General features: G+C 34.5%; 3 protein-coding genes across 10 annotated transcripts in view; 2 read left to right on the top strand and 1 right to left on the bottom strand.

Moving 5' to 3' along the window:
• Positions 1-766: 766 nt before the first annotated feature.
• LOC138314651 (protein disulfide-isomerase A4-like) lies at positions 767-8,634 on the bottom strand. Its single transcript, XM_069255103.1, has 11 exons — positions 8,494-8,634; positions 7,779-7,878; positions 7,120-7,242; positions 6,524-6,606; positions 6,093-6,231; positions 5,546-5,751; positions 4,877-5,032; positions 4,374-4,522; positions 4,005-4,164; positions 2,965-3,201; positions 767-2,587 (listed from the first exon to the last, which is right to left on the bottom strand). The coding sequence occupies exons 1-11, from the start codon at positions 8,573-8,575 to the stop codon at positions 2,172-2,174; spliced, it is 1,851 nt and encodes a 616-aa protein (XP_069111204.1). The 5' UTR covers positions 8,576-8,634; the 3' UTR covers positions 767-2,171.
• A 2,579-nt stretch (positions 8,635-11,213) lies between these two features.
• Positions 11,214-16,802, top strand: LOC138316471 (dynein heavy chain domain-containing protein 1-like). The gene is made up of 13 exons (XM_069258165.1): positions 11,214-11,310; positions 12,004-12,192; positions 12,804-12,893; positions 13,138-13,225; positions 13,557-13,658; positions 13,995-14,153; positions 14,729-14,819; positions 15,245-15,321; positions 15,443-15,547; positions 15,932-16,081; positions 16,189-16,354; positions 16,496-16,572; positions 16,692-16,802. Exons 2-13 carry the CDS (start codon positions 12,032-12,034, stop codon positions 16,800-16,802), a joined length of 1,377 nt encoding a protein of 458 aa, XP_069114266.1. The 5' UTR covers positions 11,214-11,310; positions 12,004-12,031.
• The window catches only part of LOC138314648 (dynein heavy chain domain-containing protein 1-like), a 62,701-nt gene continuing 53,912 nt past the window's right edge, over positions 16,549-25,337 (top strand). For all 8 annotated transcript variants that reach the window (XM_069255099.1, XM_069255096.1, XM_069255093.1 and 5 more), the window contains exons 1-16: positions 16,549-16,572; positions 16,692-16,796; positions 17,180-17,329; positions 17,437-17,606; positions 17,985-18,095; positions 18,616-18,663; positions 18,830-18,913; positions 19,271-19,360; positions 19,565-19,645; positions 20,733-20,896; positions 22,678-22,876; positions 23,054-23,280; positions 23,403-23,556; positions 23,921-24,095; positions 24,413-24,631; positions 25,118-25,240. In XM_069255099.1, coding sequence (XP_069111200.1) covers positions 17,198-17,329; positions 17,437-17,606; positions 17,985-18,095; positions 18,616-18,663; positions 18,830-18,913; positions 19,271-19,360; positions 19,565-19,645; positions 20,733-20,896; positions 22,678-22,876; positions 23,054-23,280; positions 23,403-23,556; positions 23,921-24,095; positions 24,413-24,631; positions 25,118-25,240 — 1,977 coding nt within the window. In that variant the 5' untranslated portion in view covers positions 16,549-16,572; positions 16,692-16,796; positions 17,180-17,197. The remainder of the gene's footprint in view (positions 16,573-16,691; positions 16,797-17,179; positions 17,330-17,436; positions 17,607-17,984; positions 18,096-18,615; positions 18,664-18,829; positions 18,914-19,270; positions 19,361-19,564; positions 19,646-20,732; positions 20,897-22,677; positions 22,877-23,053; positions 23,281-23,402; positions 23,557-23,920; positions 24,096-24,412; positions 24,632-25,117; positions 25,241-25,337) is intronic.

Below are 25,337 nucleotides of genomic sequence, written 5' to 3'. Positions count from 1 at the left end.
AGTTTAACATTGGAATGAAAATCCATATCAATATGAATTATGAAAATGCTTATTTGTGGAGATGAAATTTCGCTAATGTGAATGGATCGCGAAAGTAAATTGCATGTGAAAGAAAGTTGGTTTACAGTAATAAAAAGCTTAAATGACATTGACCTTTCCTCAGCCGACTGATAATATAACAGACGATTATAAAATATTCTTTAGACTCACTGATCTAACACCTGGGCTTTTTTGGATTTTGATTCAAACTTTAATTGATTTATAGTGTCCTTGTTCTGAATACAGGTTCATTGTTTCTTTTCTGAAGGAATATGAATATTAATCTCTAAAACCCCTATTGGGTCCCGCCCCTCCTGCTCCAGGGGGGGTCAGAGCCAAAATTTATACAAGTTCTGTTCCCTTTCCCCTAAGGATGTTTGTGGCCAAATTTGGTTACAATCCATGCAGAACTTAGGACAAGTAGCCATTTATAGGATTTACCTCTATTTCCCCTGTTGGGTCCCACTCCTGTCTCCAGGGGGTCAGATGAGCTAAACATGTTCATCAAATTACCATGACCTTAGACGCACATCTTTGCTAAGTTATGTTAATCATTCAACCTTAGACGCACATCTTGGCTTAAGTTATGTTAATCATTCCATGAATATATATATATCGTATTCAATTCTGTGAATGCAAAAATTGATAGTGACTTCTATAAAGCAATGCAACCTCTCTAAAGTTTGATTTTACCCAGTGATAATTGATTGAACAATTCAAAACATAATTCTTAGAAACTGCTTTTATTCCTTTCTTGCATAGCACCTCAAACTGAAAATATGTCATTGTAACTCAACACAATTTTGCATACTATTAAGATCATACTCTACCAGAATGGAATTAATACAATTACGCTAATACATTCCTCATTTTTTACTAGATGTAAAGCACTAACCAATGTGACTTATCCTTGGAAAAAGTAATTAAATTTACATGTATATGTTAAATTGTATTATCATGTAGAGTGCATAGTCACAAATACACTTTCCAATGTTTTTCCATAGTCTTAATAGAGAAACCTATAAATTAAATAATAAGCAACTATGATTCATAAAAGTCAAACCGTATACCAAACAAATCTCAATAATTCTAAAATCTACTGGAATTGGTTTTCACAGTGAAGAGGTTTCCTGATATGGGGTAAGTATAACAAGCACATGATCACAATACTGTAGAATGTATGTAAAGCTGGTATAAAATAAGTACTGTCCTGTAAAAATGGTCAGGATTGGTAATTGGGTTAGACCTCAATTTCAGACACAAATAAAGATAAATTTATTTTACGAAAACTTCATTTTAATTCCATAACAAATGACCCTTTCTTCATATCACATATTGCCGTAATTGATTTAGTGATGGATCAATGATATTTAAAAACACAATGAGAGGGCATGGTCTGGAATAATCATTTGACCTCTGTCAAATTCTCTCCTGATTTATAATGCTATATAAGGTGTATATAAATTAAGTGTCCTGTACCTTGGACAGCCAGCAACAACAGGAAAATATCTCTGATTTGTGACCATAAACAAATACCATGTCAACTGATGACCAACAATGTAAAATATTAGTATAAAAGAGCACTTAACACTTATTATCTCCTTCATAGAATACATACATACACACAAGCACTGTACCCTACACACAGGAGACATACGTCAACATTAGATTCACAAACAGTTAGCAGAACTTTTACTCCAGTTTTCACCCTGTGCGTCTTTCTAACAACATTCAAATCACACATATCAACAGTTATCATCAAACACATACACTAATGGAAAAATAAACACTTATCCAATGTAGCAGAACAGTATTTCCCAGACTCTGTACTATGGCCTGAATACTTTTAAAGTAAATGTTGATGTCTCTTTCAGTAAAGGTTTAAATATTTAGACAGGAAAGTAACCCGACACCTCCTAAGCAACGGTCTAAACCTAATAAAAATATTGATATTCAAAATATAATGCATTAAACCATTTTTTGTTTACTTTATCTTTCAGTAATAAATAATGTCAGAATAATTCCTCATACTAAAGCTGTCATGATAAACTTATTTGGAATTCTTTCAAATAAACTTTTGAAAGTTTTTCAAAAATGTCTTTTGGATTAAAATATAAAACAATATAAAGATGTTAAAGTTCCTCTTTCAAATTTTTTCCAAATGAAACTGTTGCCTTTTCTTTGATAAACTTTTCAAAGTCATCCACTTCTCGTTGGCGGTCATACTGAACAGGGTTTTCCTTATTGTTAGCAGGGGCCCAGTAGATGGTTGGGAACCCACCCACACGGTATGCCTCTGGGGCTTCATTAGCTGTCGCATCCATTTTGGCGATCACAAGATTCTTTTCGCTCTTGAAACGCTTGGCAAGCTCAGCATACTTAGGAGCGAGTGATTTACAGTGTCCACACCAGGGGGCGTACAGTTCGATGAGGACATCCTTTGTGGGGTCCATGACGATGTCTTTGAAGGAGTTTCCCACCACTGTTACTACAGGACTCGTCTGCTTCTTTGGTACTTTCTGTGATTTAATGATCTGCTTCAATTTTCCTGAAAATTAATTACATGAAATATATTAATTTCCATGAAAAAAAAATACACTGCAAGCTACAGTACACAGACCTGTATCCTCTTACCATGACATTTTACTAAACCTTTGGTAAAGTAAATGGCTTTCCTGCTAAATTCTGATATATCAATTAATGTCAGTTAAAGTCATGACAGTTACATATTTTAAAGTGAGTTCAATCGAACCTGTCTATAAGACCACCAGAGACAAAGTAAAACTGATCTTTATACACAAGTCAGATTGTGGTTTTTATTGGCCATGTAGGACTTCAGTTAAATGATCTTATTAAACAAGTGGGCACCAAGATAGGTGTTACTGTAGCCATATTTCCATCAGCTTTCAGACAGCCACTTCTCACCTGCACGGAACTTTTTAAGGAACTCCTCTACATCTTCATCATCCCACTCATCCATGTCATCTAACTTAAATCGACGGTTCTTGCTATCATAACAACCGATGTTCAGTTCCTCCCCAGATTCTTCCAGACGGAACTCAGAAATGAGTCGTTTGTTTTCCTCTTCATCTGCTATTGCGAAAAGGATGTCCTTGTTGCTGGCTGCTACCTGAGCTACACGTTTCCTCCACAACTGGGTCGCTACAGAAATAAGGATTTAATCAAGATGATATATAATGTAGGTGTACTTCGGAGTTTTAATTTAATGGCTAACTATTACCCCAACTAGCACTCATTTGAGACCATAGAAACCAAGTGACACATTATTTTTGAAAATAGGACTAAATATGCTCATCGTTTTCCTCTTCATCTGCTATTGCGAAAAGGATGTCCTTGTTGCTGGCTGCTACCTGAGCTACACGTTTCCTCCACAACTGGGTCGCTACAGAAATAAGGATTTAATCAAGATGATATATAATGTAGGTGTACTTCGGAGTTTTAATTTAATGGCTAACTATTACCCCAACTAGCACTCATTTGAGACCATAGAAACCAAGTGACACATTATTTTTGAAAATAGGACTAAATATGCTCATCGATGCTCCATACACAAATTTCTGTTTATGTTCATTTTGATGTTCTATTTGGTAAACCATGGCAAGCAAATGACATCTGATGTATTGAAAACTATAACCACTGTATTTGTCATCCTTTAAAATATCTATATCGTATTTTAAGCTTAATTGGACAATATTTAAGTTTTGACCAAAGAAATCTCTGTTATGTTTCAATAGTAACGCTATAAAACCGTATGTGAAAAAATAGACATTCATATGTTATATCACTTGGCTAAGTTTGAACAAAACTGATTTAAAGACTATTAAATGAATTATTAGCCATTTTACAAAAAGCCTTTTTTCCAATACATAAACTAAAAGCCAATTAGGAACCTATTCCTATTACATAAACATGGTTATACAAAATAATATGTAAAAGTTGTATACCATCTCTGTGGTCAAAGCTCCAGTCCACACTGTAAAACACCAGACAGAGCGGCCGCCTTGATTTGAAGTGTGATTCCCGTTCTACAGTGTACTGGCCAACCAATGGATGTTTGTGATCCTGAACAAACTTCTGTACATCTTCTGGGGTCGTACCTTCCTCCTGGCAACACAGTCAACATAAGCAATACAGGTTCTAACTAATGTACAGTCTTCACAGAATTGGGGTAAATCTCCATATGTTTTTTTCTGAAAGCCAGCAGTGTCTTAGAGAATTAGTTTCAACTATTTCATCAGAATTTTGCAAAATGCATGTTCTTAATACTGTATTAGGTAAGCAGTGGAATACAAGTAGTTTGATGGAATATTTACCATGTTGAAAATGTGCCATTTGGGTTCATACTTAGTGTGGAATCTCTCAGGCATGAACACAACAACAGACTTTGGATTGACTTTGTAGTAATCCTGAATCTCTTTAGACACAGTATGTCCAAATGTGAAATCCTCTCGTAGATCATTGGCTGTATATGGAATTACAACTTAGTATTAGGTACAATTAAAATCAAGGTAATAATATATGATCAAAAGCTATTTTGTGGACTTCAGAATTTAGAATTACTGAAAGTAAATATATATATCAAAGTTTTAATTATATGAAAAACGTATGCTATAGTCCAATCTTTTTTTTAACTATATTTACATCATAGACTTTATGAGAATTATTTCAATAACTGATTCACATGGCTTAATTCCAGAGCCATACATATAGTAGTATGAAGTTCTATATACAGTAATGTTGTCCCTCAACTAGCATCCACAGAAGTACAAATGTCCCTCATGTTAATCCACTGTTACAGAAAATATCCATTACATACCTGCATCCATATAAACTCGGAGAAGTGGGTCGTTAATGTTGTCAAAGAAGCCTATGGTCGTTATCTGGTCCTCTAACATGTATTTTGCCATCTCCTTTTTACTGTGTTTGAGTTTGGAAGCCTCACCCTGTTGCTTCATCATATAATTAATGATTCCTGTGGAAAAGAAATCAAACACTGATGAAAATTTCATGCATTCCTCATTCAAGTTGTAGTGATAGACTGACTTCGCAAAAGGAGACTTATGTCAACTTTGTTACCTATATATACGCATGGCTGTACATGTAATAAACAATTAGGTAAGATTTTTCATCATATTAAGTTTATAAGGAGAGACTTCACTTAAATGCTATAAATCTTGTTACATATATTGAGTCATTTTATCAGCAATTTCTATACTTTAATTAGTTGTCATTAGTCTTTCAAGTCATTTGGTAACTATTTCTCTCAGTCAGTATGTACAATTGTTTTGTTTTCTTTAAACAAAACAGAATTTTCCAGGTAAAACAAAGTATAACATATAAGAATTTAGTTTCGTGTAAGTCAATACATGTACATGCATACTTGTATGTTATACATGTACAGTGCATGTTTCGAAAAAAGTTCGGAAAGTAAAACAAATGCAAAAACATATGTAGACTACCAAGTGAAAAAAAATTCTTTATTTACCTGAGACATCCCTTTCTCCATTGTAATCAGATTCCCTGCCTTTCCTAAACATCTTCATTGTTGGATACCCAGTCACATCAAACCTTTTCGCCAGGTCGGATTCTACTGTAGCGTCCACCTTTCCTAGAGGGATAGGAGGATCTATGGCTGCCAGTCTCTTAGCTGCTTTCTCATATTCTGGGGCCAGCTTTTTGCAATGTCCACACCTATTAACAGTATAAACACAACTCTGTAACCTTGAATAGTGAAATGTATTACATGATGTACAAGTGTAATAGAATCTGTGTGCAACATTATAATGCTTTACTATGAATATATGCTGGTCATATGATTTAATTAATATTTGCTGTAAATTGTTATCTTAATGGCAAACTTTTATATTCAAGTAATCCTTTTGATGCATTGATGTTGAGACCTCTTATTGTGTTCCTTAACAAGATTAACTTATATATTTCTAGGGTCTTTGTCAAAAACAACTTTGGATAAGTCTAACATGTACAATTTCATTTACCTACAATTATAAATGAATTTTCAAGGTATCACTTACCAAGGAGCATAGAATTCCAGCAGTACTAAATCAGCACTATCAATGAATTCCTGGAATGTGTCGGTAGTGACTGTCACTACAGCATCTGGGGGAGGCTTCCAGTCTGGGGAGGCCCTCTGCTCCATATACTTCACAATACCTACAACAAATAGTTACATAAAGTGGGTCTGAAGTTAACTTAATATGTACATGCTATCTTTAGTATCTAACTCATGAGAAAAATTCCTTATGCCATCTTTATTCAGTTTTCACTTTCACTGTTATAACCAATACTCGAAAATAATAAATATATGCCTGACTGACTGACTCCAGCAATGAAGCTGAGCATATTTGTATTACCTCTAAAATCCAGATATAAATATGAGACAATGGTGAGGATGAAAATTCTGTAAAATGCCATACACATGGAGTGACTATCTGTTTACACATACCACTGGTTGTCCTTGGTCCCTCATAGTCACTGGAGACTCCTCCTTTAAAGAACTTGAGGGTTGGATATCCAGAGACTTCAAACCTATGATGATAAAATACAAATTCTATCAGTCATCACTCTAAACCTTTAAAACTTAGAAGTGATACTATTAAATGTTAATAACTTTTATCTATTTAAAATTAACTATATATCTGAAAACAAAAAAATTTGCCAAATAATAGTGAGACCATATAGACTAAACACCATGTATTTTATCTAAATACCAGTTGTTGTTTTTTTGTACATATTTAAACTTATCTTGTTTCAAAATTAGACAAATATATCTGTCAAGTTGTGAAATTTAGTTGACAATAATTGAGATAGTCTATACAGTAAAACATGTTTATAACGTACACATTTACAATGAATTTGTGGTTATAACATAGCAATTTTCATTCCTGAGCAATGTTATTATAAAATATATGCAATGTGTATGTAACGAACTTTGCTTAAAACAAAGAAATTTTGTAGATCCCTAAAGGTTTGATGTAACCATGTTTTACTGTACCTCTCTGCTCATGTTAATTTTGTGAATTTGAGTAAGATAGTCAATACCTCTCTGCTAGCTCCGACTCCTGTGTAGCGTCGACCTTAGTGAGTAGGACTGGTGGATCATTGGCTGAAAGGATCTTGGCCGCAGCAGCATATTCAGGGGCTAGTTGTTTACAATGTCCACACCTACATGTAATAGACATGTCACAAAAAACAATTCAGTCGCCAACTAATCCTTACAGAACAATGACTTATTAAACATCTTGTTTAATATGAAGTTTCTTTGATAAATAACTCATTAGGCAAAAAAAATTATGTATCGGGAACCCCTACCTATCCTAGTTTTTACCAATCCTAGCTATTTTATCAAAATTTATCAAAACAAAAATATATTTTATGAAGTTTTCAGCTAAGATTTTTACAAGTTGTCTTGCTTTAAGTATATCCAGATAAAGTTAAATTACAGCAATAAAAATAAGACTTCTAGCCAGCCTAAAGCCTGAAAGACAAATAACTTCTAAATGTGGTAATAAAGCATTATATTTTTTCAGTCATGTAACCTGAAACATGCATATTAAATTTTTGACCATATTTCTTATTCTGATAGCCAAACACTTTTCCATGTTTTCTATATTTTTTATAAATGTTAACATGACAATTGTTATCATGTGACATGACAAGAATTTAGAACTTTATCAAATGTTATGAAGTAAAGCATTTACCAGGGTGCATAAAACTCCACCAGGACATTATCATTGGCCGCTATAGTATCGTCAAAATTGTCATTGGTCAACATCTTAACACCATCATCATCTTCTGAATCTGTAAACAGTAAATTAGTATTATAAACAAATCTGTCAATAAAAGCTTCAGTTTTGATGATCAGGTATCAACACTTTTTTATATCATTCTTTGTGATATCACCAAGGCTACATGTATTTTCAGACAATCTTGTTACGCATCTATGTAACTTGCATGTTTCTTTTTAGAATGTTTCAAACAAAATCCCAGATATCGCAATGTAGGTCCAGATCTGATGACATTTTCTATCCAATCTTATCCAATAATAACTGAACTGAAATAGACGTCAGATGAATACAATCTGACAACATGTGTAGCCTAAGTAAAATGAACAAATGATAGGTAACTGTTACCGATATGCAGGCTCAATCTGACATAGGTAACTATACACGTGGACACTTCACAAATGGAAGATACACCCTCACATAGCATTATTTAAAACGCACCGTGTACAGGTAACATTACATGAACACTAAAGGTATTGACAGTATGTGCATAATTGTAAGTATCTTGATATTTAATTTTGTGTCGATACGGCAACAGGGCAAAATCGGGTCCAAATGGACTGATGAATGGACCTGTCAATAGGAATGAATATAACGTCATTCTACGATGACAATTTAGTGGATAATATACCTTCATTCTCGTCTTCTTCAGCTTTTGCAACAAATAATAATGATGTAACGAGCAGTAAAATAAGGTATCTTTTGATTTCCATTTTCACTATCCACGGTTCTCTAGTGGATTCTCTTGTAAACACGGGCCAAACAACTCTGCCGACTGAAAACAGGAAAAACGTACATAAAAAGTAGTTCTCATTTCCGCTTGTAAAATAAGTTTTGAAGTAGGATTTGTGTTACAAATCCAAGTCAATAAGATTAATATCAAGATAAAATCATATACAAAATATACAAAAATATCTACACAAAAAAACCACTTCACGACATAATGATATTTACTTGTCACAGTAGCGTATGAATACAACATACAATGTGAGTAACCAATCAAAACATGACAAGTTTTGAAGCTCCCGCAAAAATACACGTCGAAAAAGTTTGCTGATAGCCCCGCCCACAAACTGGAGACTGCGTTAATGTTTGTAATAAAGAATAAAGACATATTCAGCTAAATTATTAATCGAAATAATAGTAAATAAAATAGCGATAACAAAATTACACTAAATTGTCAAAATCCAAGATGGCTGCCTGTCGGCCATCTTGTTTTTAATCGGTTCCAAATATTGCATTTTGCATAATTATATATATAGGCACCCAAGTAAAAACTACATAAGAAATTAGTGAACATCTCATGAATACTTTCTAAGAAAAAGCTAAAAAAATCCGGACATTGGCATTTTGTTGTCGGCCAACTTGGTTTTGGATCTTCGCCATTTTTTTAGAGCTTCTAACTTTATTATCTGACAATGGTAAAAGCTACCCATGCATATCGCATGTACGTGTATAGCTGCAACATTATAGATCAAAAGGCTTTTAGATAGAAAATGGTGTCGTCTTTAGAGCTACAATTGGTGCATATTACTGCTAATGGAGAAAAGTAATGATTAAATGCAAACCATTATAATATTACATTGTTTGCATTTTATCGTACTTGTTTGATATCACTAAACTACTAGATAATAAAAATGCACCACATAAAATATCAAATTCTCTACGAGGCATTTTTTTTTTACATAATATGGAGGTCTTTCTGAAGGGAATTTTTATGGCAAGTCCACAAATTGTGAATTTTTTGATGTCCAAGGCTTTCCACCCTTCTGGTATATACCATGCAGAGTATGAATTTTATCGTTTTTTAATCTAGACCTCTTAAACGTCTAAAAATGGTCTTAGGGCACTCTGGGGGGGTCCATATGATTATATGATCTGTAACTTATTCCCAGATCCACAGATGTGTATGTTTGAATAGTAACGGTGAACTCCATAGAAAGACTTTTTATAGCCGGCCAACGATCGAGATTGCAGCCGAAGCCTCGCTCATGCATATTATATCAGCCACGAAACCAGTATGCATTTTTAATTAGATGGCTTCAAGATGTTTGTCATAATGGGGCTGATATCGTCTTAATGACGGCACTTTGTATAGATGTATAGGATGATTTAGAAAGGAAAATTATCGCTCTTTTCAACGGTAGTAACCGTTTTTATGACGAAGCATCCTCGATACTCCAGGGGTTCCGATCACTTACGATCTCTACACGTGTAGAGATCGTAAGTGATCGGAACCCCTTGAGTATCGAGGATGATGACGATGTATTAGAAATGTGTTTTATAGCCGCTAAAGGTACAATATTAATATTAATGTAGGCGGGTTAGAAATTTGGAGTCTAGGGCTTTCCATCCATCTCGTATTTATCGCACCTCGGACATTTTTTTAACATAATATGGAGGTCTTTCTGAAGGGAATTTTTACGGTAAGTTCACAAATTGTGAATATTTGATGTCAAGGCTTTCCACCCTTCTCGTAAATACCATGCAATGTATGATTTTTATCGTTTTTTAATCTAGACCTCTTAAACGTCTAGTAACGGTGAACTCCATAGAGAGACTTTTTATAGCCGGCCAACGATCGAGATTGCAGCCGAAGCCTCGCTCATGCATATTATATCAGCCACGAAACCAGTATGCATTTTTAATTAGATGGCTTCAAGATGTTTGTCATAATGGGGCTGATATCGTCTTAATGACGGCACTTTGTATAGATGTATAGGATGATTTAGAAAGGAAAATTATCGCTCTTTCCAACGGTAGAAACCGTTTTTATGACGAAGCATCCTCGATACTCCAGGGGTTCCGATCACTTACGATCTCTACACGTGTAGAGATCGTAAGTGATCGGAACCCCTTGAGTATCGAGGATGATGACGATGTATTAGAAATGTGTTTTATAGCCGCTAAAGGTACAATATTAATATTAATGTAGGCGGGTTAGAAATTTGGAGTCTAGGGCTTTCCATCCTTCTCGTATATATAGTACCATGTAGAGTATGATTTTTATCGTTTTTAATCTAGACCTCTTAAACGTCTAAAATGGTCTTAGGGCACTCTAATGGATCCATGGCTTTATAACCTTTAACTAATTCTCAGATCCCTGTGGTATGAGCGAGGCTTCGGCTGCAATCTCATTGGCAATCGGGAAGCTTCGGCACTTTTCGTAAACGAGTTTACGGAAACTGACGAAGGTTACCGATGGTAGAAAAAATATCAAAATAAAATCATTATTCCTAGGAGATATTATCAAATGGAAGATAAATGTTATAAAGATTAATAAAACACAGAAATAAGTGATGCTAAGATATTTTTATGTGTCAGTTATTAAATTGTTATTAACCGCGGTCCTGGTATGATTTCAAAATGGCGACATGGCAACAACAAACTTTTAGAACTTCATGCATTGGATAAGACATTGGGTATTTATTTTGTCGTCGCATTCAGAGTAAGTTATTTACATCAGTTGATCAGGTTTATTTAAAGCATGTTCAATGCTTTGTGGTGTGTTAGTTTATAGTCACCAGTTAAATGGTATCGCCAAACAGCAGCGCACCTGCTGATTCGATGATAAATAAGCAGATAACGTTAAGTTACTTTTTGTATATATAAAAGTGCATTTGTTCAACTAGGATTTTAAAATCTCTTTCATCTATTCATATGTCTTTCATCTAAAACATAAATATCTCTTCATACTGCACGGTTCCATTCGACTTTATGATATGAGATACGGATAGACCTAATCCATACAAATTCGGATAAATAAGTTATGCATGTAAACAACAGCTGAAACATGATTCAGTTGTTCAGATAGATTTTGTTTAAATAATTTGAAGTCCGCGGTATTTTTTGTATTCGCTCAAAGTTGCTTGTCTGGTAATAAAAGGATAAACCAGAAGGTCAGTACTACAATTTATTTAATTTCAGGTTCAATGACAATGATTAAAACTATATCATACTGTATTTGGTGTTCCCTCCATTTGTCATTGTCCATTTGAGGTTCCATTGAATCATTCCATGTTTGTGTTTTAGTTAATAATTTTTCTTTTCAATGATTTTATTTCTATTTCCACCATTGTCATAGGTATGTGAGCAAATAGCTTGTTTCGTTACTTTGACTTTTAAGAAACTTAATTTACAGGTAGCATGATGTCTTCTGACCAGTGATAATGCCGACAATGGCTGCCAAGCTAGATCAGTCTCCTGAGCAGACCTCTAGTCTGCCCCAGCTGCAGGATGGTCAGACCAGCCTGGTGGCTCCCTCACATGCTTCACCTGCCCCCTCTCCCCGCCACAAGGCAGCACTGTGGGCCCAGGAGGTCCGACAAAGGTAAGATCTATTCTCCTCCTATGCCAGTTCTTGTCACAGGGCAGCACTATTGACCCAGGAGATGGTAAGACCATACTCTACACCTCCTCTTCCCACTCACAGTTTGAGTATAAGAACGCTTAAATATACTACCAATGTACACAGGGAGGTTGTCTTTTCTTAGCTGTGAATAGAATGTTAAGCATAATCAACCAATCAAACTTGTCCTGATTACAAAATCCATATTTGACCCAATACGCACCCATGTCCTTATAAGCACCCCTCCTCTTTTAAGGCTTCATTTCAACTGCCTGGGCCAAAACTGTCACAACTGTATAGGCTTGCAATAATGTGGTCTTATTGGTTCGGATATGGTATGTTATAATCTTGAGGTCAACCAAAGGTAAGATCAAATTGTACCCCTCCTTTGCCCACTCCTCCTTATCACAGTGTAGCAATATGAGTTGAAGAGATCCTTCAAGGTAAGATGTTACTCTACAGAAATTGTAGTTTAAAATGTTGGTTAACATCAAATATCTGTAAAACATTATAAAACGTTTATTCAGAGTTCCAAATCAGCTTCTTTAATTATTATGGTATAGTCATGTATGATGCCTTCCTAATATTTGTAGATTAAAAAGTGGAGAGAACCTGGAGGAAGATGTGAGAATCCTGAAGAAAGAACTGATAGCAGTTTTCATTACAGCTCTCCAACAGGACAGGTTGGTATTGTAAACTGACTGACTGGTGTATAATACTGTAAAACATTTACTAATAAATTGTTTTATTGTGAGTTATACCATTTCACAAAAATGTTGCTGAACATTTCTCTTATCTTAGAATAAATTGCTGCATAGTTGGTAGTATTTTCCAGCGTAACAGTAAACGTTAGGTTGATTTCTTATTGACCTTTCAACATCACATCAGTTTAAATATGTAAATGTTTATAATGTTGTTTATTTACAGTCGGTCTGCATGGGTGTTCCTCCATGAGATTCTGTGTTTGTTAGAACCACTGAAGGATTCCTTGGATTTCCCAGAGATCAAACCAGAGGTAAGTCATACTGAAAAATTTTTAATAAATTTTTCAGTGAAACCCTCTTCATATTGGAAAACTAATCTTCATAAACTATTCTTTCTATGAAATTTTAAAAATGAAATAATTCCAAATAAGTTCAGTGTGTATAGTAAGTTACAATGAACACTAATTTCAGATAAATGATGTACAGGAAATCCTGATAGATTTTGATCATAATTTATTCTTAGCTGGAGTCTGTCTTTTCCATTAGTGTCCATGCAGGTTTGATTCCTTGGAGAAGCACCAATACAGGTATAAATTTGGTTAATTCACGAGCTCTATGATAATATATCCTTACTCTTTACAGATTGTCCACTATATAGAGAGGGTGATACACCATGTTTCACTACACAAGGAGCGACTGTTTGATCTACAAATATCAGAATCTCTGTCAAAGGTCTTCCCAAAGGTAACACATTCTGTCCTTCAGGGTTCATTGATTGTATTTCTGTAATTGGATATCAGTACATGTAAGTCCATCATGTACTATTACATATACAGTGTTAAATTTTTCATAACTATTTGCTGTAATGACTAGTCAGTAGGACAAACAAAGCAATATATATATTGTTTTGTAGTCAAAACTAAATAGCTAGGTTGATATAGCATTGATTTTTCAATCCTTTTCTTTAATTTTTTTATACCTGAGGTTGATAAAAGGAAAATAAATATGAAAATAGTATTTTGTTTGCTGACACCTTTTGAAGAGCCTTCCTGTATTCCACAATAATGTGGTTATTTCCAGGAGGTGAATAAACTAAACCATTATGGAGCCAGACCAGCTAACAACTATGGAGCACCAGTGGTTAAACTGAGTTCTGTGTCACCCCAGAAGTCACTACACACACCTCGCCAGGCCATGCTTCTACCAGACAACACCAACCCATATTCTACTGTTCTGCCAGTAAGTCAATTGTTCTACCAAAAAAACACAAACTCATATTCAAGTGATCTGCCAGTAAGTCAACCGTTCTACCAAAAACACAAACTTATATTCTAGTGTTCTGCCAGTAAGTCAATTGTTCTACCAAAAAACACAAACTCATATTCTAGTGTTCTGCCAGTAAGTCAATTGTTCTACCAAAAAACACGAACCCTTATTGTAGTCTTCTGCCAGTAAGTCAGTTTTTCTACCGAACAACACCCAACCCTAGACTGACCACCAGATCCGAAGTCGTTGATAAGACTTTCTCTTCAGAGTTCTTCACTGGATTATCTCCATCTAGTTTGAAACTTAGAATCAGACAAGTCGTAGAGACAAAAATAATCAAGTCAAACTTAAGTGATTTTTAGAATATTCTAGAGACTGGTGACCAGTCTACACCAACCTTTACTCTATTGTTTTGTCACTTTAATAGTCAATCTGTATATACTGCAAATTAATTTTTAAAAATATATGAAAATATACATAAAAACCAATAATATTTGAATATTTTGTTATATAAAATGTCAGTTATGTTGAATACTGTGATCTTACAGAAGGAAGATGAGCCAATGTTGTTTGCCAAACCTCTGACCATTGGGGATCTGAGGAGCTCTATTGCTGGTGTTGCCATGGAAATGGCCGCAAGTATGTTTTAGAATTTAATTACTACACAGATTGATTTAGAATGCAGATTCATTAACTAACTGTTTTATACTGTTTGAGAGGATTGGATATTTTTCTTTAATGCATGTACAGTATAAGTATTTCGAAGTCGTCACAGAATGAAAATGATATTTACCAATATGGGATTTTATGCCCTGGCATGAAAGTGGGTGAGGGGGGGGCACCTGTTACTGTTGTCTGTCCTGTCCTGTCAAGTCTAGACCCAACATGTCTTACAGCATACAGACATTTATAAATTTTATTGCAATAAAAGACAATGTTGGCATTAACGGAGAACTAAGTGGGTCATTCTGTGAAGCTGTGTATAATTGTACATTATTCTGTGGTATTCACACGTGACTATACGTAAGTGAGGATGCTATTTTTTCTCATTTTTTGTTTGACAGGAGAATCTATATGGAGCCACCACTTTGGAACAGTCACTACTGCACTAGCTACAGACCTTATCGATCCCCAAGAGGAGGTATATAAAATATAACATCTATCTTATTGTGTGTTTTTCTTATGGTTCTCCTTATCTGAACATGATAAGGTATACAATGGTCATGAGGTTATAACTTATATGTGTTATTCCTGTGTTTTAGACGAAGGTTGATGTACAGACCTCCATAACAAAGAGATCAACTCCTCGCAGTTCTGTGTCCTCACTATCAGGCGGTCAGAAAGACGGCAAGACGCCGCGTGTACAGGTATAGATACACATACTAGCATAGAAAATATAACTCAAATTCCCTGTCAAAGGGTCAGAAAGATGGTAAAACGTCGCACATACAGGCATGCATACACATACTGGTATAGAAAATAAAAATCAAATTTACAGTCAAGTTCACATATTTGACTTAAAACGACAAATCAGATTTTAGCAAATCAATTTTTTTTGCAATATGGCTAAAATAGTACATGTAATGGATCAGTTACTTAACATTTTGTGAAAAGATTTTTTTTTTCAACCACATCAGGCTCCTGCAAAAATCGTGAAAATATTAAAAATTTCTGGCAGTATGGTATTAATACATTGAATTCATTGACACTAGACATAATGTTTTTTTTTTTTTTTTTTTGGTTGAGACCAGGAGGAGAAAGTGATTGATATGACTGGAAGAGAAGCTGTTGAATACTTCGCCAAGCTTCACCATATTGGAAAAATACAGTCCATCTACTTCAACAAGGTGGAAAATCGACATTATCGTCCATATGACTTACGCTCCGTCGCCAAGAACAAGGTAAGTGGATATTATAAGCATTACATCTGTGATCTTGTCTGTTACTTGTACCTTTTTGATTTGTTATTGTTAATTCACATATTAATCATTATATGTTGATATTCCAGGCTGACCCTGAGCACTATGTGTTTTCTACATTTGGTGTACTACATGTATACCCCGACCAGCCTAATGAGAGCCTCAGTCTGTCTGAGTGGCAGCGAGAGGCGGTACTGTGGACAGCTGTGTCATCAATCCCATTCTTCAAACAGTTCCTCATCAGGAAAATGTTCCGCAAGTGAAAATGTTGGCAATTAACGGAGAACTAAGTGGGTCATTCTGTGAAGCTGTGTATAATTGTACATTATTCTGTGGTATTCACACGTGACTATACGTAAGTGAGGATGCTATTTTTTCTCATTTTTTGTTTGACAGGAGAATCTATATGGAGCCACCACTTTGGAACAGTCACTACTGCACTAGCTACAGACCTTATCGATCCCCAAGAGGAGGTATAAAATATAACATCTATCTTATTGTGTGTTTTTCTTATGGTTCTCCTTATCTGAACATGATAAGGTATACAATGGTCATGAGGTTATAACTTATATGTGTTATTCCTGTGTTTTAGACGAAGGTTGATGTACAGACCTCCATAACAAAGAGATCAACTCCTCGCAGTTCTGTGTCCTCACTATCAGGCGGTCAGAAAGACGGCAAGACGCCGCGTGTACAGGTATAGATACACATACTAGCATAGAAAATATAACTCAAATTCCCTGTCAAAGGGTCAGAAAGATGGTAAAACGTCGCACATACAGGCATGCATACACATACTGGTATAGAAAATAAAAATCAAATTTACAGTCAAGTTCACATATTTGACTTAAAACGACAAATCAGATTTTAGCAAATCAATTTTTTTTGCAATATGGCTAAAATAGTACATGTAATGGATCAGTTACTTAACATTTTGTGAAAAGATTTTTTTTTCAACCACATCAGGCTCCTGCAAAAATCGTGAAAATATTAAAAATTTCTGGCAGTATGGTATTAATACATTGAATTCATTGACACTAGACATAATGTTTTTTTTTTTTTTTTTTTGGTTGAGACCAGGAGGAGAAAGTGATTGATATGACTGGAAGAGAAGCTGTTGAATACTTCGCCAAGCTTCACCATATTGGAAAAATACAGTCCATCTACTTCAACAAGGTGGAAAATCGACATTATCGTCCATATGACTTACGCTCCGTCGCCAAGAACAAGGTAAGTGGATATTATAAGCATTACATCTGTGATCTTGTCTGTTACTTGTACCTTTTTGATTTGTTATTGTTAATTCACATATTAATCATTATATGTTGATATTCCAGGCTGACCCTGAGCACTATGTGTTTTCTACATTTGGTGTACTACATGTATACCCCGACCAGCCTAATGAGAGCCTCAGTCTGTCTGAGTGGCAGCGAGAGGCGGTACTGTGGACAGCTGTGTCATCAATCCCATTCTTCAAACAGTTCCTCATCAGGAAAATGTTCCGCAAGTGAGTTATAATACTAGTACAAAATTTTATAATACCAAGTTTATATCAGAAAGAAAGTTTCCAATAATAGTTAAAAAAAAAGTTGAAACATGAGAGACATTAGTGATAAGTAAGTCAAATAAATGTCTTTGGATGGTGTGAGAGATAGGTTTCCATTACAATTTAAAGGAGCTAAAATGGAGATGCTATAGATAAGAGAATCAACATTTTTGGAACTTTAGTAACAATTTGTTTGTCTCCATTTCAAATGAAATAAGAAAGTTGATACTTCAATTTCTATTGTGGTATACATTATGGTATGCTTTCCATCAGGTTTGCTTATACATTGTAACTGGTGGTTGGTATAGACAGTAATGAGTTGTATTTGTATGTGTACAGGTGGCGGTACAACAAGCGTTACCTTGATTTCCTGAGACGACAGGACAACCTGACTGCTACCCTGCTACCAGCGGTGCCAGCGTTTGGTGCGGCCATACTTCAGGTCTCCAGGTAATGTCAAACAGCAATCACAATAGCTACAAGTAACTTTAAACAAATATGTACACCTTTTCATAATTTGTCCCAATTCATTTTTGTGACGTTTTGCCTTTTAACCCATTGGTGATACCCCACGGTATTCAAATCAGACTTGTCCCATTATCAGTTTATCTTCTAAATGTCTTATTGAATTGTTTAGTCTGTATTTAGAGATATTTGCTATTTCTACTGAATTATAAATTAATAATCCATTGTGCCTGTTAATTTTTCCTCTGTTTGCATGCTCTTCTGGCTTGAGTTATGATCAATTGATACTTTGTGACTGGCCATATTTTATTAAGTAGGATAGCGGAAGGACTCTTCTTTTTGCCTTTTAAAGCGTTTGATTTGTTTATCTGTTACAGTCTTCGTTTTGTCTTCTTGCCATTTATCTTAACATCATTTATGAAAAGGTTAACTGTTATAGACAAACACTTGTTTATGATGACTTTTGACTTACTATCTGTAAAATAAAATGTAATTTGTTTTTCAGGTTACTGAAGGAGTTAATCACAGTCAAGTTTTTACCATTTGATGTCGAGTAAGTAAAACATGATAAATCCAGTTATATCTATCTCAAACAGAAAACATTTAAAGATTTCTCTGTTTTGTTTAAATCTGCTGGTTTTTTTGCACCAAACATTTTAATTTTTTTACAATATTTAGTGTTTATGTGGTATTTGTATTTTTTCTTCTTCATTTTCCAGCAAAGCATACCAACTGTCTGAATTTGAGAATTATGTCAATTACAAGAATATACAAGCAGAAAAATTCTTGGAGAAATTTTTCAGGTAAGCTGACATTATAACCAAAAAAGCAAACTTTTAAAAATGGTAAATACAACGGTCCAATTGTTAAATATTTAAGCTTTGAATGATTGTCAAAAGAATTTAGACATAACAGTTTTTTTGTTAACTTTGAACCGCTGTATGAAAACTGAATAGCATGAAAACTATATCCAAGTATATCATTAAAATGCATTATACATGTACAGTGCTGAAAAAGAATGAGAGTTTAGGTTTTACATCAGTTTTATATTTTATCAAATTGAATATCTTATTAAAAATGTTCTAATTTTGTGTTGGATGTAAATACATTGTCTCCTTATCTCTTGTATGTTATGATAATGCCCACCTATTGTGGTTTAGGTACTGTAAAATGGTGATGGATGTGACAGCTGAGGAGTCCTTCAAAAAACTAAAATACTGTGAGGACCAGGTGAAGAAAAAGACTGTGTTGTAAGTAATGTGTAAAATTTTCAATAGCTTGGTAAATCTTAAGATTTGGGTGTTTCTGATAGATGCAGAAATATAATAAAAACCAAATAGTTTTTCATGGTTACTCTTTTTACATAACTTACAAATATTCACAGGCACAACAAGTAGAAACATATTTTTTCTAGATGTATTCAAAATGTTGCTTTTGGTTGTTATTTCATCTAGCTCAAAGGACTCCCTCCATATGCAGAGAGTGAAAAAGGAGAACAGAGCAGAGAACCTACGTAAAGCCAGAAGTGAAACAGGGTAAGTATTGTCATAGTTACTGAGGTCTCAAAATAAACTGGGTGATTACTGTCATGGTTACTGGGGTCTCCAAATAAATGGGGTGAGTATTGTCATATTTACTGGGATCTCCATATAAACAGGGTAAGTATTGTCATAGTTATTGGGGTCTCTATATAAAACGGGTAAGTATTGTCATAGTTACTTGGGTCTCCGTATAAACAGGGTAAGTATTGTCAAAGTTACTGGGGTCTCCGTATAAACAGGGTAAGTATTTTCATAGTTACTCGGGTCTCCAAATAAACCGGGTAAGTATTGTCATAGTTACTGGAGTCTCCGTATAAACCGGGTAAGTATTGTCATAGTTACTGGAGTTTAAATATAAACAGGGTAAGTATTGTCATAGTTACTGGAGTCTCCGTATAAACCGGGTAAGTATTGTCATAGTTACTGGAGTCTCCGTATAAACCGGGTAAGTATTGTCATAGTTACTGGAGTCTACATATAAACAGGGTAAGTATTGTCATAGTTACTGGAGTCTCCGTATAAACCGGGTAAGTATTGTCATAGTTACTGGAGTTTACATATAAACAGGGTAAGTATTGTCATAGTTACTGGAGTCTACATATAAACTGGCCCAGATCGGGTAAATGTTGCCATGGTAACTTGGATTATTTACCATATTTCATGCTAATGTCAAAGAGTTACTAAGAGACATGACATTATAAACTGGTGTGTTGACAAGTTCTGAAATTAAAAAAAAATCTGTCTTTGGGGATTTTGGCATGAACATTTTGCTAAAATGAAATGAATAAATAAATGACAATTTTCAGAGATTTCCTCACAAACCAAAACATCTATTGCATTGAATTATATATAATAGTACCCTATGTAAATGTACAATAGGAGTTAGAATCTTTTCTGAGATATAAAGTAGCTTCCATAGTTCCTTAGGGGGAAAATATATATGTAAATCTGATTTAATAATTGTTACATAAGTGTTCTTAAGGACACTGGATATCATGGTATTGAAGGGTGTGGTGCATGGGATCACCGACAAATTTCTGATCAGCATGAGATTTGTAGTTATTTCTTGTTTTGTCTGCAGACGTCTGGGTAACTTTGTGAAGCTGGTAGACCAGGTGATTGTGGAACACATGTTCTCTATCTGTAAGAATCAGGTCATTTCATTTGTGGATAAGGTCCTCAAAATTGGAGACGAGGCACCACGAGAAGGATTCTTCAAAGCCAACCTTATCCTCACCAAACAAGGTAACAGTATATACCCAAGTATATTTTACTTTTAATTTTCAATTTACTTTCTTTTTTTAACCAAAATGTTGTCTACACAAACAAGTTTTCTATATTCAGATTACTGACAAACACATAGTTTTATTTCTTTGTAATATTTATTTAAAGCCTTGAGAAACTTTCTATGTAGTTAACGTACATTATGTGATTATATATAAGTTATACCTGTACATTATGTGATTATATATAAGTTATACCTGTACATTATGTGATTATATATAAGTTATACCTGTACATTATGTGATTATATATACGTTATACCTGTACATTATGTGATTATATATAAGTTATACCTGTACATTATGTGATTATATATAAGTTATACCTGTACATTATGTGATTATATATAGTTATACCTGTACATTATGTGATTATATATAGTTATACCTGTACATTATGTGATTATATATAAGTTATACCTGTACATTATGTGATTATATATAAGTTATACCTGTACATTATGTGATTATATATAAGTTATACCTGTACATTATGTGATTATATATACGTTATACCTGTACATTATGTGATTATATATAGTTATACCTGTACATTATGTGATTATATATAAGTTATACCTGTACATTATGTGATTATATATTAGTTATACCTGTACATTATGTGATTATATATACGTTATACCTGTACATTATGTGATTATATATTAGTTATACCTGTACATTATGTGATTATATATTAGTTATACCTGTACATTATGTGATTATATATAAGTTATACCTGTACATTATGTGATTATATATAAGTTATACCTGTACATTATGTGATTATATATAAGTTATACCTGTACATTATGTGATTATATATTAGTTATACCTGTACATTATGTGATTATATATAAGTTATACCTGTACATTATGTGATATATATTAGTTATACCTGTACATTATGTGATTATATATATGTTATACCTGTACATTATGTGATTATATATACGTTATACCTGTACATTATGTGATTATATATACGTTATACCTGTACATTATGTGATTATATATAAGTTATACCTGTACATTATGTGATTATATATTAGTTATACCTGTACATTATGTGATTATATATTAGTTATACCTGTACATTATGTGATTATATATAAGTTATACCTGTACATTATGTGATTATATAGTAGTTATACCTGTACATTATGTGATTATGTATAAGTTATACCTGTACATTATGTGATTATGTATTAGTTATACCTGTACATTATGTGATTATATATAAGTTATACCTGTTATATATAAGTTATACCTGTACATTATGTGATTATGTATAAGTTATACCTGTTATATATAAGTTATACCTGTACATTATGTGATTATATATAAGTTATACCTGTTATATATAAGTTATACCTGTACATTATGTGATTATGTATAAGTTATACCTGTTATATATAAGTTATACCTGTACATTATGTGATTATGTATAAGTTATACCTGTTATATATAAGTTATACCTGTACATTATGTGATTATATATAAGTTATACCTGTTATATATAAGTTATACCTGTACATTATGTGATTATGTATAAGTTATACCTGTATATAATGTGATTATATATTAGTTATACCTGTACATTATGTGATTATGTATTAGTTATACCTGTACATTATGTGTTTCTTTATTAGTTAACCTGTACATTATGTGATTATGTATTAGTTATACCTGTACATAATGTGTTTCTTTATTAGTTATACCTGTACATTATTTGATCCTCAGATGTGCTCGGTCTGTCCCCGCCCCCTGACCGGTTCATTAAGGTCCTGGCCAGCACATTGAAGGGTATCCCCACCGTTCTCACCTCTAACGCTATCCCTATCGACGGGTCAGTCCCTCCCGATCAGGACACTCTTGGTGATGACACAGAATCTTCTGCTCCTACTAAATCAGATGCTGCCAAGTCTGTGGAAAATGTCCGGTAAGTTCACAAATAATTAGAATAATACTAGGCTTGATTCAAGTATATAAGAATTAAGATTGAAAAAGAAAGATCGAGCTCTGATTTATTAAAACATTTTTATACTTAGATAACTTAGATAACTTTTGTTTCTCAAAATGAAATGTATTTATTCAAATTTATTTTATTTATGTTTAGCATTGCTGAGAGGAGAAAGAGTACAGCAAAGAGTTCACTCAAACAGGACAGCCACTATAACCTGGGTGACCGAGACAAAGCCATGTCGTCCCAGGCCACACCAGCAGGAGAGACAACTGCAGGGGAGACAACCACAGGAGAGGCAACAGATGTAGAGTCTCAAGTGGGCATATCTAAATCAGTTCTAGGGGATGATGGGGTCATGCTACCTGACCTACCCCGCCAAGGTAAGTCCATTTCTTAAGAATTAATTGGTAATTGTAAAACGTTTTTTTTTTCAAATATCTAAATTCAATGACTTCTAGGCAAGGAAATAATCAATTTAATTACACATACTTTATTCTTGCAGAGACAGTGACCAAAGAACAAGATTTGATGGGGGTTGCGACCCCTGATCTTGTAGTACGAGCTGATGAAGGGCGTTTGGTAGTGATGGGAGAGGGGTTCATGGGTCAGTATGATCCACTGTCTCGGGCAAACCTAGAGGACAAATTGGACAAGGAGTGAGTACTGCTATCCTTAAAACTCTCACCTAGCCTTGCTGTAAATGCTGCCCCTATACAATCTTAGTTGTTCCATCATCACATACAAACCTTTGTTCCCTAATTTGGTTCACTTCTAGACAAAACTTGTTCACATTTTAGTTCTTCATTTGGAATATTAGCTTAATTACTGAGTGTGACCATTTCTGGGAATAATTATAACAACACAATGGAAATTAAATTCCTTGTGTATATACCAGCTGCCTCCAACTCTCAGCAATTCTGTTTATCAAGAAATTTTACATAGAATAAAGGTAATGATAATTGGTGGATATTGTGACCCCTGTCTGAGTATAAGATATAGAATTCCGTGTCTGTATTACAGTACGGAGTACCAGCAGGCCCTAGAGGAACACAGTAAGATCATCTGTGCTGGACTAGAGGAGATAGACCAATACTGTGAGAGGGCATCTTGGATACACCCAATACACAACTTCTGTAAGAAATGGAATGACAAGTCACTGAAGGAATTCAAAGGAATGGCTGCCTACACCATAGAGGTAAGCAATCTACACGCTTTAATGGAGGGTCAGACCTTATAGGCTGTGGAGGGGAGAGATGAACTGTAACAGTGGTTTGGATAGCTGCATGGGCCTGTCTAAATCTGAAAAGTAGATTTTTTTTATACCTTGCCTAGTAGTTATCATCCTGCCCATCACTTTCTTTAGTTTCTTTCATGATTTACAAATATTTCTAGTTGTCTACGGTGGTATAAATTTTTGAAAACAAGACCTTGAACACTTTATGATGATATTCATGCACTTGATATAATTCAGGTTTAATGTAGAATTCTATCTTGCTTGCTTTCCTGTTACAGCAAAGGCTTACTGAGCTTCGACAGTGGTCTGAACGCATAAGGAACTTTGATAAAAGTTTCTGTACTGAGAACAACTTGTTCTATATAGACTGTATTGCTATACATGAAGTCCTTCTGCCTCGCCTTAACGACATCTACCAAGAGGTCGTGACCTTTGTGGCAGAGGAAGCCAAGACGTTGGCGACCAGTTTCTGTGAGGAAATGGAAGAAGTTCTCCAGGTTTGTATCAACTGTTCTGATGTTTTATTTCCCATTAACCCACGGTCAGTAGCTGCCAACTGTTCTGATGTTTTATTTCCCATTAACCCACGGTCAGTAGCTGCCAACTGCCCCACATGGATTTCCAACATGCATAATTTGAGCGCAGTAATGGTAATGTGTCATGACACCTTAACCACTATATCACTGTGAACCCTGTGTTGTTAAATGCACTTCAAGTAAGCTCATTTACCCCACGGGACCAGTGCTTTACCCCACGGGACCAGTGCTTTATCCCACGGGACGGGACCAGTGCTTTACCCCACGGGACCAGTGCTTTACCCCACGGGACCAGTGCTTTACCCCACGGGACCAGTGCTTTATCCCACGGGACCAGTGCTTTACCCCACGGGACCAGTGCTTTTTGTTGTATCAGCATTTCCACTCCACCTTCAGTTTTCTGCTGTTCCATATTTTGACTGACAGTAAATCTTGTTTTTTTCACAGAATATGAAAGACAAACGAGCATCAGTAGATGCATTTGCGAGGTTTGCCAAGAACTTCAATATCTACAAGAAGAATGCTCCTCAGTATCAACAAAGAATGGAATACATCAAGTCATTGTTTGAGGTAAAACTATTTGTTTTATGATAAAGGTATATCATATATTGTCTGACTAACCTTGACCTTTTTGTTTGAACTTTAAAAAATTTATTATCCCAACTTT

This window comes from Argopecten irradians, chromosome 2 (genome assembly GCF_041381155.1).
Source record: "Argopecten irradians isolate NY chromosome 2, Ai_NY, whole genome shotgun sequence".
Taxonomy (NCBI): domain Eukaryota; kingdom Metazoa; phylum Mollusca; class Bivalvia; order Pectinida; family Pectinidae; genus Argopecten; species Argopecten irradians.
This window is presented reverse-complemented; position numbering and strand designations above follow the sequence as displayed.

What these genes read in the sequence shown, in the direction of transcription:
- LOC138314651 (XM_069255103.1), bottom strand. Translation starts at nt 8,575, where the DNA reads ATGGAAATCAAAAGATACCTTATTTTACTGCTCGTTACATCATTATTA. An exon ending in GTGGAGTTTTATGCACCCTG is followed by an intron (nt 7,243 to 7,778) that starts GTAAATGCTTTA and finishes TATTACATGTAG; the next exon opens with GTGTGGACATTGTAAACAAC. An exon ending in GAGCTTTGACCACAGAGATG is followed by an intron (nt 3,202 to 4,004) that starts GTATACAACTTT and finishes TTATTTCTGTAG; the next exon opens with CGACCCAGTTGTGGAGGAAA.
- LOC138316471 (XM_069258165.1), top strand. Translation starts at nt 12,032, where the DNA reads ATGCCGACAATGGCTGCCAAGCTAGATCAGTCTCCTGAGCAGACCTCT. An exon ending in ACAGCTCTCCAACAGGACAG is followed by an intron (nt 12,894 to 13,137) that starts GTTGGTATTGTA and finishes GTTTATTTACAG; the next exon opens with TCGGTCTGCATGGGTGTTCC. An exon ending in TCCCAGAGATCAAACCAGAG is followed by an intron (nt 13,226 to 13,556) that starts GTAAGTCATACT and finishes TACTCTTTACAG; the next exon opens with ATTGTCCACTATATAGAGAG.